Raw genomic sequence first — 19,696 nt, forward strand, 5'->3', positions numbered from 1 at the left:
CCAAAATGTGCCCACTTGGAATCAACCTGTGACAGCGCATTCTGCTTCCTGGCTCCTCATACCTGGAACAATCTCCTCCTTTTTCCTCCTAGAAATTCCTCTTTTAAGGATTTTAAAACTGAGCTGAAAACTTGGCTTCTCCGCTTAATTTTTGGTGAAACAGTTTGTTGAAATTACCAGTGTTACCCTTCGACCCTGTCCCTCTTTGGTGTGTTTGCTTTACCCTCTTTTTGCAATGCTTATGTCTCTTTTCCCATATATTAAAGGAGTTCTTTTCTTATTCCCTGTTTTTAGCCTGTAACCGCTCTGTTCTGCCCATCAGCTAGAGCAGTTTTGAAAGTTATTGCAAAATAAATAAAGTTAAATACATAAAAATCATTGTCTGTTACCAAACTGCTAAATTACAAAGTTGACTGGATTGTTTTGGTACACTGCAGTTGAAACTGGTCTGTTGAGTCAGAAACATTCTAAATTTTGTGTGAGGGTTTCATGATGCAGTATCAGAAAAGAGGTTTTCATGGTACCAATTGTTTGTAAGTTGTAGAAATAGGGTTTCTAGAATCTGAGGCGGGTATCAGAAAGGTGGCACCTGCACAAGGGTAACCAGATGATTTATTAAGCAGGTCTATCGTAGGAGCGCTGACTAGGCAGTCCTTATCTGTCTAAAATTAATTTACATAGCAGGGTCAATATCGTTGCTCTCTAAATACAGGCCCCTGAAACATTCCTGTCTGCCTTAAACCTAAATGGCTGAATTTTGGTTAGATATTGATTTGTTTATCCAAAATGTATCTGTCTGCTGACAATAAAGTTTAGAAAATCATTTTGGCAGACGGCATCAGGTGCTGAACCACGTATGTGATTTCAGGACAACCTGTGTCTTTTCATATAGGAGGAAAACAAAGAGAGAGAGCAGAGGAGACTGAAAAGAAAACTGCAGAAATGTAGTGACAAAAGTTAGAGATTCAGGAGACTGAACTCGTGAGACTATTACTCTCCCAGAACCAGGAAAGAATGAGAGAGAAGCTCACAGCAGACACAAAAGAGTTAAAGAGGAGACTCAGAAAAAGCAGGTTAGACTGAAGGGGAAACCATTGAAAAGGAAACAGTCACAAGAATCTGAAAGAAGAAGAAGAAATAATAATGCAGAGGCTGATGTGAGTCAGGGAAGGTGAGGAAGGAGGTTATGACAGGTTTCAGAAGGACACAATAATTAGCCAGTCAGGAAGGTGTCACCACATCCGGCATCTGGGCATAAGTGATAGAGAAGTGATCCCTCGCCTTCTGACCCGGACGGTGACTCTTAACTACTGGAGACAGAATGCTGGACTCAACGGACCAGTAGTTTGATCCATTATAGCACTTATGTTCTTAGCCCAGAAGGAGTCATAGGAAACGCAGAAACAAGACCAAGGGACACTGGACAGGGTTTGAGAAAAGTAAAACACAGACTGAAGACGACCAGAATTAGGGGGAAGGCCAAGGAGACTAGAGAAATCCATAAAGGGCAACTCCTTGGCCTTCCCCCTAATTCTGGTCGTCTTCAGTCTGTGTTTTACTTTTCTCAAACCCTGTCCAGTGTCCCTTGGTCTTGTTTCTGCATTACCTATGACTCCTTCTGGGCTAAGAACATAAGTGCTATAATGGATCAAACTACTGGTCCGTTGAGTCCAGCATTCTGTCTCCAGTAGTAAGAGTCACCGTCCGGATCAGAAGGGGAAGGATCACTTCTCTTATGCCCAGATGCCAGATGTGGTGACACCTTCCTGACTGGCTAATTATTGTTAATGAGCCAGTGTCAGAGACAGGACGGAAGGACAAGCAAGAAGGCAAGCACTTACCCAGCCCACAGAGAGTCAAATGCTTGCCCTCTCACTGTCAATGCGGACAGAAATTAGGCTTTTATTCTCTAGACATGGAAAATACGATGCTTTTTCTGAATGCTCTTTACTTTTTAAAAATGTTTTATTTATAACCATTTAAATTTTACAAGCGATAAAACAACTTGCTGGAAATACAGAGAAAGTAATATATAGGAATTATTTCAGTCAGGTAATTCTATTCTCTTCCTTAGACCACTAAATAGGGAGAATGAAACAAGATAAGGAGATCAATTAAACAGTAAACAGAACCCCCCCCCCCCCCCCGTGGTATTAACCTGATTATCCCCAGATATTACTCGTCTAATTCATTATTCCACATTGATCATCTGGTTGGCTTCTTCAAGGCCAATACGGTGTAAAGTCAAATCATTTCATTGAAAAACATACTTATTGTCCAATATTAGTTAGAAATAATACATCTGATTACATTCTCTCTCTTTTAAAAATCAGAAGTTATTTAACAATACATATACTTAAGTCTCTAATTCAAATTCCACTGATTAAAGTAATCCCAGTTTCCACAGGTTTCACTCCTTTTGAATGCTCTTTACCATGTGGCAAATTCATAAATATATCTGCTGATAGTGTCATGGTTCATACTAAGCTCACGTTCCCAGGAACAGGAAGTTCCTCTCCAGCTAACAGCAGGTCCTACACATCTTCAAGTTTTTCTATCCCGCCCATCAAGCAATGTATCTAGACGGCTTACAATCTAAAATTTCAGGGGAGGGGAAGGGGGGAGACAAGACATGACTGCAAGGCTAGAGGGAGTGGAACTATATTATATATAGGATAGAGAAGGATAATCAGGGCTTTTTTTGAGGGGGTACTGAGTACCGGCACCTTTTCCAGTGTCTGCTAAAATTGACCCATGGACCTCAAGTTTTAATGAAAGAGCTCAGGCTCAAGACACCAATTCTGCCTTGTCATAGATTCTGTGACTGGTTGCAGGGGGCCTGGCTATTGTGGAGTGAGTCCCTCAGTGATCATCCCACCCCTGAAGAGTGACCTGGCATTTGAGTACCGGCACCTTTTTTGCTAGAAAAATTGCATTGAGGATAATACATTAGACAGGGTCTTCCAGGGTCACTTCATGTGGATAAGTTTAACAGGGAAGGTGAAGATCATGAATTATTTATAAGCAAATAAGGAGTGTTTTGAGTTCAGATTTTAAATGTTGGAGAAATGGTTGGTGGTGGAGTGGCTGTGGTAAGTTATTCCAATGTTCTGGAGCTGGGACAGAGAAGATGAGCTTGCAAATAGGTGGGAAAATGTGGGATACAAATGCAATAAATGAATAAGATTGCTTTCCTTCTACGTTTGTGGAAGATTTCATGGAATGATGGTACTACTAACCAGTTTTGAAATGAGAATCTAAGAGCTCTCTGGGTCGAATAAGGAGACAGTAAATAAGAAAGGTATAGAGGTTCACCCGAAGAGTGGCTTTTGTATACCTGCAACTTGATTTTGTAAAACAATGGGCTGCTTTCAGGAGAAGAGTGACATGACAGAATTTCATTGAACCTGTGGTGATGAGTTTAATGACGGTATTCTGAACTATTTGTAAGCAGCGAATGTCGTTAGCTCTGAAACCGTGTAGAGTGAAGTATAATAATTGAGCCGGCTAATAAAGAACGATTGGATTAAGATGTTTAGTACCAGTGGATCTAGAAAGGATCGTATTGTGTGGATCTGTCTAAGCTTGAAAACGCATTTCTTGACAACAGTAGAAATTTGATGTCAGAAGGAGAGCTATTCATCCAAGAAAACACCTAAGATCTTTACACAAGGATGTTGGGGGAATAACAACCGAATTTAGTAGTAGGGGTTGAGAGAAAGCAGTATTGGGGGGGGGGGGGGTGGTGAATAGAACACATTTTGATTTTACAGGATTGAGAACTAGTTTATTAAGTTGGAGCCAGTCAGCGAGCTGTGTCAGATTATTTATTTATTTATTTATTTATTGCATTTGTATCCCACATTTTCCCACCTCTTTGCAGGCTCAATGTGGCTTACAATATATCATGGATAGTGGAAATAAGAAGAGAATAGACATTTGGTATTACAAAAGGATTTTGGGTTGCATGGTAATGGAATACATGATAGTAATATAACAGAAGGCATTATTAAACATTTCTGGATATATGTGGGGAGTTTCACATGTGTTGATCTTTGTGGTATATCTTGTCAAAGAGATGGGTTTTCAGTAGTTTGCGGAAGTTGGTCAGTTCATAGATCGCTTTTAGGTTGCGTGGCAGCGCGTTCCAGAATTGCGTGCTCATATAGGAAAAGGTTGATGCATGCATTAATTTGTATTTTAGACCTTTGCAATTGGGGAAATGAAGATTAAGGAATGTGCGAGATGATTTTTTAGCATTCCTGGGTGGTAGGTCTATCAGGTCTGACATGTAGGCTGGGGCATCGCCATGGATGATTTTGTGAACTAGGGTACATACTTTGAACGTGATGCGTTCTTTGAGTGGGAGCCAGTGGAGCTTCTCTCGTAGGGGTTTTGCACTTTCGTATTTTGATTTTCCGAATACGAGTCTGGCTGCCGTGTTCTGGGCTGTTTGGAGTTTTTTTGAGTATTTGCTCTTTGCAGCCAGTGTAGATTAATGTTGTGGATTATTTGTGTATCAGTGGGATGCAAGGTGTGTAGTAACTGAATATCATTGGTGTACATAAAGGCTGTGAACCCCAGGGATTGAGCAAGGGTAAGAAATAGCACTAGGAAACAAGATAGATCCTTGAGGGACTCTGGACATTGATGGGAATGGTGCTGATGCATTGTCTTGAAAGTGAACTATACATGATCACTCATGTATAGTATGATCTGAACCATGTGAGAGCTGTTTCCCGTATTCTCATTTGGTACAGTCAGTCCATAAGTATAGTGTAGTGTGATCTACTAAGTCAAATGCTGCAAAGAGGTCAAGTGATATCAAGACTACTGACTTGTTTTTGTATATAAGAAGTGATACCAAGTAAGGCTGTCTCAGTGCTGTGATGTGGTCTAAAACCTGTTTGGTTTGAATGTAGAGAATTAATTTTTGTAAGAAAGTCTCGAAGATGAATGTGAATGATTGTTTCTATTAGTTTGATGAGGAAAGGAAGATCGGCGATGGGATGATATTTAGTTTTGTCAGTGATCATTTTGGAGGGGTCCTTTATCCTTGGTCTCATAATGGTTTCACTCCAGAAGTGGAGGAGACCATCTGTAAAATAAATGGGAGAAGTTCATGAAGCATCTGTTTTATGAAGATGGAAGGAATGAGGTCATGAGGGGCTGTGGTGATCTTCATACCTCATACGATAGTAGGTAAGTGTGACTCAGATGAGTTGGAAAAAGAGGAAACTGTGCTAGTAGCCAGGATGGTAGTGGATGGAGATTGAAATCTGTCACAAATGGACGCCATTGTTTGGGTGGCTAACAGAGAAGAAGTTTTGAGTCTAAAGTAGTCTGCCAATTCCTGACATATAGGAACCAAGGATATATCAATTGGTGATGAATGAGGTGTAGTTAGGCTTTTTAAAGTTTGATAGAGGACAACAGTATTAGGTGCCTTAATATCTTAGAGGAATAGCATTTCTTTTTGGCAGAAAGGAATTCCAGTTTATAGGAATGTGCTGTGTCTTTGTAAATCGTGAGGGAACAGGGGGAGTGCCGGTGTCTCCAACGACGTTCCGCTTGCCTCAATTGCCACTTCAAGTATAGAAGTTGTTGGGTCTACCAAGGTTCTTTGTGATTGTTGGTCTTCTTATGGACTTGCACTTTAGGGGGTGCTAAAATATCCAGGGACATTTTAAGCAATTTGTTCCAGGTTTGAGCTTGGTCTTCAATCTGTACAGGTCGATATCTCACATTGTACTACAAAATCATATCTGCCATTAGCAGACTTTTCTCCTCTGTTTACACTCTAGGGGACTTTGAGAAAATGTTTTATCCCTAATCTTTGCTTCCCTCTCTCCTTTCCATAGTCCGGTGTATGCTTGTGAGCTTCTGTAGCTTATCACGGAGAGTTGAAACAGACTATAAAATAGGCTGCTCCCATTGCTTCAGTGGCTTGGTTTACTGTTCTTTCTGCACAGTATAAAATATGTAAAGACAAAATCAGATCATTGTCTTTGCTGGTTGAAACACTGCTGATCTTTGCTTCTCTTTTTTTTTCTCAGTTTAAAATATGTTTCTTAAGTCTTCAGCAATGTTCCATGTGTGCACACCTGGGCAGGGTCAAATTTCTGCCAAACTATTAGGAACATTTGAATCTACTATTTCCCTGCCTCACATAATGAATTCTGGTACATGCAGTCCTAAAATGTTGTTAAATGATTCATCTCCATGTGTCCTAGATTTGTGACATTTAATGACAAAGCAGGGGTAGTCCATGGAGGATGTGGAGGGTTTAAGGGCTCTTTATGGCGAGACTGTTGTGAAGCCTCATATGAATGTCAGTATGGACTGAAAGTGGTGCTGAAAAACACATCCTCACATGCAGGGATAAGGGGACCCCCCATACCAGAGAACAGCAGCAGATGAGACCTGCCTTCTGCAGAGTAGTAAAGTGATTTCTTTGATTTTAAGAACAAAACAACATGTAAGACTCTCTCTTCTTCAAAATAAAGCAATGAAGATTCATTGGCTTCCCGCGGCAGCACGAGTTGAGTTTAAGATTTGTTGCATGGTATATAAATCTCTATTTGGTTTTTGCTCCCTGGATCCTTTTTTACCAGCAGAAATTCTTCCCAGTTGCTTTTGACTTTTCCTACTATTAAAGGACTAAGATACAGGTCCAATATATGAGAAATCTTTTCCTGAAAATTTGGAATTGTTTACCATCAAATGTTCGTTTTGCTTCTATATTAGGGTTTCTTTTACAAAGCTGTACTAGAGATTCCTGCACAGCAAATGAGAAGAAGCCCATAGAATGAACGGGTTTCCTCTCATTTACCAGACAAGAATTACTAGCGAAAACTAAGGGCCTCTCTTACAGTTATTGAAACATTATTTAGTTAAGAAATGTTATGAATTAGTAGAATGATAATTCTTGGGGGGGGGGGGGTTCTTTTTATGTATCTGCCTTGAACCTACTCTGGTGTGGATAAGGCGGACTAGAAGCATTTTAATATAGTATAGCAGAGTTATCTTCACATTGTAGACTAGAGATGTCTGGGAATTTCTGGAGCTTTTGATTAACTGGAATCCCCAGGGAAAGATGATGGGAATCCTTCATTTAAATTTAGCTGAAGGGGGTTCTCCACTCTGTGTGTGCCTGGTTTCAGCCTTTAACTGAAGAGGAAATTAATGTAGTGAATGGAGGCAGCTGAGAGGGAAAGCCAAAGAATTAACGCTCTTCTGCTAACTTACAACACACCACATTCACAGAACACAACCCATTTCCAGGCCATGTGAGATGATGCATGTCATGTCAGGAATGGAGTGTGTAATTTGGAACCCAGCTAACAGAGGTCAAGAGAACAGGTCCAGCTGGTGCTGTGATTAGCAACACTTTTCTAGTGCATTTTTGGATTTGGACTGCCACAGATTCAAAATACATTGGGAGGAGACTTAAACTGGATTGTGTCAGCTTATAATCATAATGTGTAGTTTGCTATGACATTATCAACAAGCATTTTCATCTGCAATGCATCCATGCATTTTGGCTGCAGTGCGTCCAAATCACAAGGGGCATTTCAAAGGCAGGATTAGGATGTGCCTAACACTTGGACGTTTTACAGTCACGATGGAAGAAAACAAAAATGTCTAGGGTGAAAACGTCAACATTTTGGTCTAGACCGATTTTCTAATGAATAAGACAAAAGAAGGTGCCCTAAATGACCCCCCTTCACCCCCCCCCCCCCGAAATGTGGATAAAAATAGTACTCACCAGCTTCTATGACAGCCTCAGATGTTATAGCCAGATCCATTAGAGCAGCAAGAAGGTCCCTGGAGGAGTTCTAGTGGTGGGTGCAGTGCACTATAGACAGATGGACCCAGGCTCATACCTCTCCCTACACTTGTGGTGGAAACTGTGAGCCCTCTAAAACTCAGAAAACCCCCCACTGTACCCCCATATAGGTGCCCCCTTCACCCATAAGGGCTATTGTAATGGTGTACAGTTGGGGGTAGTGGGTTTTGGAGGTCTCAGCAGATAAGATAAGGGAGCAACAGTAAGATGTGTATCTGGGAAATGCCCCCTAGGGGCCCCATTGCTCTCCTGGGATGTCTGGGTTACTAGTCTGCTAAAAATGCTGGCCCCTCTTTCTTCCCAACGGTTTGATTTTCAACATTTTTCATTTGTGCATTTTATTTCCAAAAATGACCTGAAAAAATAAATGCACAGAGTAAAACCTTGTTACAAACGGTATTTTCGAAAAAAGACATTTTGATTTTTCAAAAATGGTTATATTTGCTATTCGGATTTCGGATGTTTAGCACAAAATAGCTCAAGAGCATTTATGTACAGGAAGAGAGCCTTTTTCAAATGAAGGAGAGCTCTGGAATGAGGGGGCATATGACGAAGTTAAGAGGGAATAGGCTTAGGAGTAATCTAATGAAGTATTATTTCACAGAAAGGGTGGTGGAGGCATGGAATGGCCTCCCGGTGGAGGTGGTGGAGTCGAGGACTGTTCCAGAATTTAACAAGGCATGGGATAAGCATGTGGGATCGCTTAGGAACAGGTAGAATTGGGGGTTACAGAGGATGGGCAGACTAGATGGGTCATTTGGCCTTTATCTGCCGTCATGTTTCTATATAAAACGTCCAAAATCCGACAAGACATATTGAAAATGCATGGGTGAGTTATATTTCTGAGGGTCTTATGTGTTTAATGTCAATTTTAAATGATTACACTGTGTATGCACATTATTCTGTAAGTTATGTGATTGACTTTGATTCCCTTGGCTTGTGGATATTATTATGCTATATTCGGTGGGGCATGATGAGGTCCGTGACCCCACTGACTGCATCACTGGGCTCTTTAAATTCTGCTGTCAGTGCAGTTTATTTAGTCATTTCTCAGTGCTCATTTGGATGTTTTCTTAATATGTATCTACTGTTGAATCACGTTCTTGGGACTGATATTCAGCATTGGGGTGGGTGGGGAAGAGATGGGGTAAGTGACATGACCTCACTGACATCATTGTGTGCCACTGGACTTTTTAAATGCCACTGCTGATGCATGCAGTACCTCAAGTGTGTCAATGAAGGAGCACAACAAAAGGGACATGCCCCTTTCAGGCTTGTTTTTGAAAGACAAGGAAGCCCATCTTTCGACACAAATCGGAAGATGGGCGTCCTTCTCACAGGGTCGTCCAAATCGGTATAATTGAAAGCCGATTTTGGATGTCCCCAACTGCTTTCCATCACAGGGATGGCCAAAGTTCACGGGGGCGTGTCAGAGGCATAGCAAAGGCGGGACTTGGGCGTGCCTAACACATGGATGTCCTCGACTCATAATGGGAAAAAAAGGGTGTCCCTGACGAGCACTTGGACGACTTTACCTGGTCCTGTTTTTCTTACGACCAAGGCACAAAAAGGTGCCCAACCTGACCAGATGACCACCGGAGAGAATCAGGGATGACCTCCCCTTACTCCCCCAGTGGTCACTAACCCCCTCCCACCCTCAAAAAACATCTTTAAAATATTTTGTGCCACCCTCTATGCCAGCCTCAAATGTCATACTCAGGTCCATCACAGCAGTATGCAGGTCTCTGGAGCAGTTTTAGTGGGTGCAGTGCACTTCAGGCAGGCAGACCCAGGCCCATCCCCCCCTACCTGTTACAGCTGTGGTAGTAAATGTGAGCCCTCCAAAACCCACCAGAAACCCACTGTACCCACATCTAGGTGCCCCCTTCACCTGTAAGGACTATGGTTGTGGTGTACAGTTGTGGGTAGTGGGTTTTGGGGGGCTCAGCACACAAGGTAAGGGAGCTATGTACCTGGGAGCAATTTCTAAAGTCCACTGCAGTGCCCTCTAGGATGCCCGGTTGGTGTCATGGCATGTCAGGGGGACCAGTGTACTACGAATGCTGGCTCCTCCCACGACCAAAGGGCTTGCATTTGGTCATTTCTGAGATGGGCGTCCTTGGTTTCCATTATTACCGAAGATCAGAAATGACCAAGTCTAGGGATGACCATCTCTAAGGACAACCTAAATTTCAAGATTTGGGCATCCCCAACCGTATTATCGAAACGAAAGATGGACGTCCATCTTGTTTCGATAATACGGGTTTCCCCACTCTCCATTGGGACGTTTTGCAAGGACATCCTCAGCAAAACTTGGGCGTCCCTTTTGATTATGCCCCTCTTTGTGTCACTAGAGGTGCGTGGAATCACCACTCTGTTTGTATGATTGTTAATTTAAATATATTTTGGGGGTTGGAAAACTGAATATGTGTATCCAGTCTTGGATGGGCAAGTGGTCATTCCTGAAAGGGTTGGGAACTGCTGGAAATGTGCTTTAGGTAAATGTATTGATATGCTAAAATGGAGAAGCCGATTTGTATTTCTTGTCTTTTGTGCTTGTGTCTCCGTTTGTGATTTAGTGATTGAGCAGGCAGGGGGTTTCTGTGGTTGGGGGCCAAGGGAAGTATGCAGCGCGGAGGAGGTGGTTATAAGCATGGTAACATAGTAAATAATGGCAGATAAAGACCTGTTTGGTCCATCCAGTCTGCCCAACAAGATTAACTCATTTTACATGGTACCCAACGTTCTACTCTAGGTACACTCAATAATTAGTTGTACTATGTAAATCTTACAAATTCTATAACAACTGTTATGACATCTATATTCACTCTTTTTATTAAATGCAATATTGTTATCTCAAGTTTTGTTCAACACATTGCTACTCCTATCATTAAAACTTTTAACACATACCAACATCACTACACATTCTTACACTCACCCATCCCTACAAACAACATAACCGGTACCATTTACTAAATATTCATACATTACTAGTGCACTAGTGTGTTTGGATGAAGCTGTAAGAACAAGAAGCGACCAACATGGAGTCAGCAGATAAAGTGATGAAGAGATAGTCGCATGGTTCTCTGGTCCTGTATGGAATATGGAAATGGCTGCAATGTTTGCAAGTACCCATCTTTCTGGTGAAGAAATACAGTTGTATTGAACATTGACATATGGGAAGATTAAGTGAAAATTCAGCGTGAAATACGCTTTATAAGCAACTATTTCTTTGTAACGGAGTAATTATAGACTATACCATGTTGCACTAGTAATGTATGAATATTTAGTAAATGGTATTGGTTATGTTGTTTGTAGGGATGAGTGATTGTAAGAATGTGTAGTGATGTTGGTATGTGTTAAAAGTTTTAACAATAGGAGTAGCAATGTGTTGAACAATACTGCATTTAATAAAAAGAGTGAATATAGATGTCATAACAGTTGTTATAGAATTTGTAAGATTTTACATGGTGTGTGATACTTTATATGTATACCCGAGTTTGATTTGTCCTTGCTGTTCTCAGGGCACAGACCGTAGAAGTCTGCCCAGCACTTTTCTTGTACTAAAAGTTCTGAAGCTAATGTCGAAGCCCCTTAAAATTTACACTCAAGCCCATCCATATCTATTCAGTTACGATCAGAGCATAGGCCGTAGAAGTCTGCCCAGCACTGGTTTTGCTTTCCAATTACTGGTGTTTGCACCCAATCTCCGCTAAGATTCTGTGGATCCATTCCTTCTAAATTCATTTGTGTTTATCCCATACATTTTTGAATTCCATTACCATTTTCATCACCATAACCTCCCATGGGAGGGCATTCCATATATCCACCACCCTCTCTGAAAAAATACTTTCTGACATTACTCCTGAGTCTGCCCCCCTTCAACCTCAATTAATTTCCTCTAGTTCTACCGCCTTCCTGTCTCCGGAAAAAGTTTGTTTGCGGATTAATACCTTTCAAATATTTGAACAACTGTATCATGTCACCCGTTTCTCTTTTCCTCCAAGGTATACATGTTCAGGTCGGCAAGTCTCTCCTCGTACGGTTTGCAACGCAAATCCCATACCATTTTTGAAGCTTTTCTTTGCACCGCATCCAGTCTTTTTACAGCTTTAGCAAGATACACTCCCCTATTTAATCCTAAGTACATCCCTCTTCCAACCCAATATATTCTTCCATACTAAACAACTCGCTAATCCCAATACTCTCCTTCCCCCACTCCCTTTCCTCTAACATCCTCCTTCCTTGCCCACCTTACCTACCTTCATTGAAATGGCCACTTATTTACTCACTCTATTACAATTGTATTCCATTCTATGTTACTGTACACCTGATTTACGATGTAAGCCGCATTGAACCTGCTAATGAGTGGGAAAGTGCGGGGTATAAGTGTTACAAATAAATAAATAAATAAATACGGCCTTCAAAACTGAACACAATACTCCAAGTGGGGCCTCACCAACGACTTGTAGAGGGGCATCAATACCTCCTTTCTTCTGTAGGTTATACCCCTCTCTATGCAGCCTAACATCCTTCTGGCTACGGCCGTCGACTTGTCACATTGTTTCTTCACCTTCAGATCCTTGGCCACCAACACCCCAAGGTCTCTCTCCTGAGTCGAGCTTACTAATCTCTCCCCTCCTATCCGGTATCTCTCTTTTGGGTATCTGCACCCCAAGTGCATCACTCTGTACTTCTTGGCATTAAACTATAACTAGTATTCACTACTGGGGTATAATTGTACCTTCAGGGTTTTTATTTATTACCCAAATATAAACAACTAAACCCTTATGCTACAGTGGTGGAAATAAGTATTTGATCCCTTGCTGATTTTGTAAGTTTGCCCACTGACAAAGACATGAGCAGCCCATAATTGAAGGGTAGGTTATTGGTAACAGTGAGAGATAGCACATCACAAATTAAATCCGGAAAATCACATTGTGGAAAGTATATGAATTTATTTGCATTCTGCAGAGGGAAATAAGTATTTGATCCCCCACCAACCAGTAAGAGATCTGGCCCCTACAGACCAGGTAGATGCTCCAAATCAACTCGTTACCTGCATGACAGACAGCTGTCGGCAATGGTCACCTGTATGAAAGACACCTGTCCACAGACTCAGTGAATCAGTCAGACTCTAACCTCTACAAAATGGCCAAGAGCAAGGAGCTGTCTAAGGATGTCAGGGACAAGATCATACACCTGCACAAGGCTGGAATGGGCTACAAAACCATCAGTAAGACGCTGGGCGAGAAGGAGACAACTGTTGGTGCCATAGTAAGAAAATGGAAGAAGTACAAAATGACTGTCAATCGACAAAGATCTGGGGCGCCACGCAAAATCTCACCTCGTGGGTATCCTTGATCATGAGGAAGGTTAGAAATCAGCCTACAACTACAAGGGGGGAACTTGTCAATGATCTCAAGGCAGCTGGGACCACTGTCACCACGAAAACCATTGGTAACACATTACGACATAACGGATTGCAATCCTGCAGTGCACCGCAAGGTCCCCCTGCTCCGGAAGGCACATGTGACGGCCCGTCTGAAGTTTGCCAGTGAACACCTGGATGATGCCGAGAGTGATTGGGAGAAGGTGCTGTGGTCAGATGAGACAAAAATTGAGCTCTTTGGCATGAACTCAACTCGCCGTGTTTGGAGGAAGAGAAATGCTGCCTATGACCCAAAGAACACCGTCCCCACTGTCAAGCATGGAGGTGGAAATGTTATGTTTTGGGGGTGTTTCTCTGCTAAGGGCACAGGACTACTTCACCGCATCAATGGGAGAATGGATGGGGCCATGTACCGTACAATTCTGAGTGACAACCTCCTTCCCTCCGCCAGGGCCTTAAAAATGGGTCGTGGCTGGGTCTTCCAGCACGACAATGACCCAAACATACAGCCAAGGCAACAAAGGAGTGGCTCAGGAAGAAGCACATTAGGGTCATGGAGTGGCCTAGCCAGTCACCAGACCTTAATCCCATTGAAAACTTATGGAGGGAGCTGAAGCTGCGAGTTGCCAAGCGACAGCCCAGAACTCTTAATGATTTAGAGATGATCTGCAAAGAGGAGTGGACCAAAATTCCTCCTGACATGTGTGCAAACCTCATCATCAACTACAGAAGACGTCTGACCGCTGTGCTTGCCAACAAGGGTTTTGCCACCAAGTATTAGGTCTTGTTTGCCAGAGGGATTAAATACTTATTTCCCTCTGCAGAATGCAAATAAATTCATATACTTTCCACAATGTGATTTCCGGATTTAATTTGTGATGTGCTATCTCTCACTGTTACCAATAACCTACCCTTCAATTATGGGCTGCTCATGTCTTTGTCAGTGGGCAAACTTACAAAATCAGCAAGGGATCAAATACTTATTTCCACCACTGTATATTTCTACTGTGCATCACATACAGTGCAATGTTCTAATGGCACTGCCTCTCCAAACAATACTATTTTTTTATATGTTTTCTTTTGCATTCAAATAGTGCTCAGTGACCGGAAAAACATTTCTAGACTGACTGGCAGTCTTACATTGTGTTTTTCTCATTTAGTACATCATTGCACTCCACCTCCTGCCTATCCTGTGTAGTGTCTTACTTCTAATAAGATGGTAATAATTTCTTTTATAGGTTATTCATAAATCCACAGGTTCATGGAAGACCCCTTATCTTAATACTTGACAAGTTACCATCAGTCTAGAAATGTTTTTCCGGTCACTGAGCACTATTTGAATGCAAAAGAAAACATATAAAAAAATAGTATTGTTTGGAGAGGCAGTGCCATTAGAACATTGCACTGTATGTGATGCACAGTAGAAATATAGCATAAGGATTTAGTGATTAAACTATAACTGCCAAATTTTAGACCATTGTTGTAATGTCTGTAGTTCTATTCTCTTGTTTTCTATTCACTCTGGGCTGTCCACTCCGTTGCAATGTTAATATTGCATAATAAAGCAGCGTATGAACAGATTTCATACAGAAATACATATGAAGTCCAATTTAAGTTGTCTGAATCAGGATGTTCACAATTTGCAACATATTTTACAAAAGGAACACAAAACACAGAGCTTTGTTAAAATATGTCTAAGACCATAGTAAAACTGTGTGTATTATTCAAATAAAAAGTAGCCTCCCTCGAGCCTTTGTGCATGCAAAGTGTTGGAATGTGTACAAGTAAGCATTTGATCTAATGAAACTGCATATCTAAAGGGATCTTATTACACCCCAAAACTCCACTGTTGTATGTAAACACTACAGTCATAACTGCAAAATGAACACCTGAATATTCATTGCTATCCGATATCCAGATATCAGTGCCAAACAATCAGGTACAGACTGACTAGCAAACGCTGCCTGGGTATCGCCGATGTTGAGCAAAATAGCTGCTCTAACGTATCTGGATACTGATCTGGGTATCAGCACTGAAATATTGCTGGCACTTGCATGACCTTCTAGTTCTTTCTTGGCTCTGCCCCTGCACTGCCGCACTGGGCACATCTGGATAATGCTGCTGAAAATCCGTGTATAACCCCCATTGGAGGCACTTATCCCCCAAAAAGTGCTGCTTAGTATCAGATCCTAATTTCTTTATTTTCACGATGGTTGTAAGAAAGGTAAGTACAATCCCCTCCAATCTTTCCCCAAAGCCCAGATCCAAAAAGGAATTAGTTTACAGGTTTGTGTCATTTGCAGCAGGTGTAAATGCCTATGGGCACTTTTTTTTTTGTTTGAAGTATACACGTAATTCCATTGCAAAATTGGGAATGCACTGAAAAAACAACAACAGAAGAACAGAAATCCACGCTTTGCAATGCAGAAGTCCACCTAAAGCAAGCTCATAACATGTACATTTGCTATCTGGATGTGTGACGGATATACACATAGAATCAAAGGGGATAAATCAGGACATCTGCAAGGAGGTGCCCAATTAGGGAATTGCTACCTATAGGGATAGCATCGGCCCAAAAATCTCTCTAACTAGTCCGTTACTATCTGTAAAATGAAGGGGTGGAGGGAGGGAGGAGCAAGTGCAGTCCTGCAAAATTATTTAGGAAGCCTAAATGAAATGAATGGCATAAGAGGCAGAGACCTTCTTACACGTACATTTGGGAGCTGAACATATATAAACACCAGTGCCGGGTTTTAAATCAATTCTGGAAATTGGCTTATAATTTTAACCAACATTGTTAAAAGAACAGTGCTGAGAGTAGTAAATTAAGATTTTGGACTAGAAACATGAGCAGAAGGTTGCAGACATCCAAAAAAGGAAATAATCTTAATTTTAGGTCACTTTTCTTCATTGAAAGGCCCATGAGCTAATAGCAGTTGCCTGAAATCTCTAGACCAGCCCCTGTGGTCATTCCGTTCGTATAGTTATATGTTTTGACAGATGGATGTTTTTAGCAGCAAAGCTCCCCATACCTCCTCAGCACTCTTCCAATTCCCCTGGCTAGCTCCTCATTTCTCCCCGGAGACTCCTCTGATCTTCTCAATCCCCCATCTGCCTCAAAAGGCAGGAGTGATGCTCAGTCGCTCCTTCTTCCAGCGCCACCATTGTGGGTGCACTAAACTTTAGAGATGCCCATATGAATGCAATGACATCTCTAATGTTTAGCGCACCTTTAATTTTACCACATGCCTTAGTAAATGACCTTCTAAGTACTCTGAGGCATATACCATCTGGTCCAGGTGATCTACTACTCTTTAGTTTGTCCATTGCTCTATTATAACACCTTTAAATACCATTTCTGATATGGATAATGTTCTATTTTCCTCAATAAAGACCTAAGCAAAAAATTAATTTAGGGTTAAATATTCAGCAGGCAGCAGTGAGTGTTTTTTTTTTTTTTTTTTTAGCTACTGTTGGCTTCGTGCCTTGATATTTACTGCCAGGCTATGTTCGGGCAGTAGCTTTCTTATGCTGCACACATAGACGTGAAGGGAAAAGTGAAGGATGGACTTTATTAAAGATAAAATATTTTTTTTTTGAAATGTGTGAAATGTTACTTTAATTTTTTGAAGTTTTAGATATTATGTTTTGTGAAATGCAATCAATGAAGTTATCAAAACTTCATTGCAGGATAGAAGACTAAGATTTTCTTTAGGAGTGAGTTTTAGACCTCTAATGGTGATATTTCCCTTAGACAGCGAAGGTTTCATTGTTTTCACCAAGATCTTGTCTCCACTTTCTGAAGAAGAGATGGGGTAGATATTCATGTAGCAGCATTATACCTGGAAATTCAGTACTGGGCCATGTTCGGCTCTGGCACTGAATTTCTGGATAGACGGAGCCAGCAAAAACATAGCCAGTAACGTGTGATATTCAGCACTTAACAGGCTATGAAGAACTGTTTAAAGATAGGACTGTGTTTTATGTGGTTGGCTATGTTTTCACTGGCCTTGTATACCCAGAAATTGGGACACTCGTTCACTTTCTCTTTATTATTATTATTATTCAGAACCTATAGCCCACAAATACCAAGATAGTTCAATGCGGGTTACAATAGTTTAAGGGGTCCTTTTACATAGCCATGAGAGCGTATTTAGTGTGTCCTAATGACTAGAACACGCTAAACGCTAGAGTCACCCATGAAATATATGGATGTCTCCAATGTTTAGGACATGCTTATTTTTAGAGTGCGCTAAAAACGCTAGCACACCTTTGTAAAAGGATCACTTAAAGAGTGAACACATTGTTCAGATAACACAATTTATAACAAGTAGCAGCTCTACAAACTATTATCATCTGATAAAATATAGATATTAAATCAATACTCTCAATTGAGAGCAACTGCTACATACTTCCTAAATTGCGACCTCCTAAGTTCTCTTGCAGAAGATATAGTTTTTTATGCAGAATAAAAACTGTATAAGCTCAGAGTTGCACAAACCTGATGACTGTGAAACATGATAAAGCTGATATGATCTAAGTACATAAGTAATGCCACACTGGGAAAGACCAAGGGTCCATCGAACCCAGCATCCTGTCCACGACAGCGACCAATCCAGGCCAAGGGCACCTGGCAAGCTTCCCAAACGTACAAACATTCTACACATGCTATTCCTGGAATTGTGGATTTTTCCCAAGTCCATTTAGTAGTGGTTTATGGACTTGTCCTTTAGGAAACAGTCTAACCCCTTTCATCCCTGTGCAGTGACAAAAACCCCAATTCATCTCTATTTTTCCCTTAAAGTTGAAGTTAGTAGCCAATAATTAAATTATTGAACCTAACTCTGTTCTGGTTAAAATAATCTACCAAATGTCTTCTAATCTAGAAAAATATTTTCTGGAAATGAAATGAAATCTCAAAGAGGTCTTACCTATAGACATCTATAATAATCTCAGTTCCAACAACACAGACTGCATACGTTGGACGTGAAGTGGAGATGTGAATTGTTTTCCGTTCAGACATGTCTCACCCACAGCTCTGCACTCTCAGCCTAGCAGATATCAAAGACGGCTGTCTGATAGAGGTGTCCAGACTATGTTGTAGTAAATGAATGCAACTTGACTGTCCAGCTCTCTCCCATTCATTGATTGAACTGCTTTTTCCTCCCTGCTAAATATCATTACTGTCATGTGTCAGTAACCATCTGGCTAACTAATTGCAATGGTATGGGACCTGAGGTGAGATGAAATCTCATTCACCTACTGCATGATTCACATTTATGACTCAATATATACCTCCAATGTTTGACATAGGAATTTTAATTTTGGGATGCAAAATTTTGAGAATGATGGATCATGGTTTTGGAACTGGCTCAGAAAAAGCAAGAGATGAACATGTAAATGGCTATTTACACGAGTAAAAGGTCTTTTTTTAAATGTTAGCCACATGCAGTGTGGGCAAATTTAATCTGTGTTTTATAGAGGTTTTCTTGGAGGTAACGGATTGCTGGCTTAAGACCAACCTTTTATTTCATAATGTGAAGAAGAGCAAAGATATTCACTTTCCAGATCTGGGATGCATTACACCATCTCCCCCTGCCACAGATGGACAATCTATTCCTTACAGCAACTATGTCAAAATTCAATTCTAAACTCTCTTTTAAATCCCAGATAGACTCAGTGCTTCATTCAATACCACCTTTAATAGAAGATCAAAGCAGTCAAGTCTTTTCTCCCCATGTTCCTTATTTCTACTCTGCTGTCATCGTTGTTAATCACGCACTGTACTCGAGAATGCCATTATCCTCTCAAGAGATGTCACTTAGAAGAATCCACTGCAGTTAAACTGCTACATAACAACCACCACTTTGTCCATGTGTCCACTCTTCTCATTTCAGAACACTGGCTCCCAGTCTTGGATAGAGATTGAAAATCTTTTCTTTTCCATGAGAAAAGCAGAAGCCAGGTTGACACATTTTAAATGATAGGGTTTAGGGCTAACCGTTCTCATACCAAGTGCCAACAAAGCAGAATGCATGGAACCAAGAACATGAGAACATAAGCATTGCTATACTGGGACAGACCGAAGGCCCATGAAGCCCAGTATCCTGTTTCCAGCAGTGGCCAATCCAGGTCACAAGTACCTGGCAAGATCCCCAAAAAGTACAATATATTTTATGCTGCTTATCCTAGAACTAAGCAGTGGATTTTCCCAAGTCCATCTTAATAACGGCTTATAGACTTTTCTTTTAGGAAATTATCCAAACTAAGTCATGTATAACACTGTAGCATTCAATCACAGTACGGAAACAATTATGAGTTACATGATGATGGAGGAGTAAAGGATAATTGTTTGAAATCTCTTGTACTCCATCATGTGATATCTCAGCTGGGAACAATTCCAGTTACAGTGGATCTGTGAAAAAGATGAGTGTCTGGTTTATTGTTGTCTCAAT

The 19,696-nt window shown here is 41.0% G+C and overlaps 1 protein-coding gene across 2 annotated transcripts in view; it reads right to left on the minus strand.

Moving 5' to 3' along the window:
* Window positions 1–18,374, minus strand: part of LOC115456630 (protein-arginine deiminase type-1-like) — a 59,444-nt gene extending 41,070 nt beyond the window's left edge. For both annotated transcript variants that reach the window (XM_030185841.1, XM_030185839.1), the window contains exon 1: window positions 18,173–18,374. In XM_030185841.1, the coding sequence (XP_030041701.1) occupies window positions 18,173–18,264 (92 nt within the window). In that variant the 5' untranslated portion in view covers window positions 18,265–18,374. The remainder of the gene's footprint in view (window positions 1–18,172) is intronic.
* Between the last annotated feature and the right edge of the window lie 1,322 nt (window positions 18,375–19,696).

Source organism: Microcaecilia unicolor, chromosome 13 (genome assembly GCF_901765095.1).
Source record: "Microcaecilia unicolor chromosome 13, aMicUni1.1, whole genome shotgun sequence".
NCBI classification, from domain to species: domain Eukaryota; kingdom Metazoa; phylum Chordata; class Amphibia; order Gymnophiona; family Siphonopidae; genus Microcaecilia; species Microcaecilia unicolor.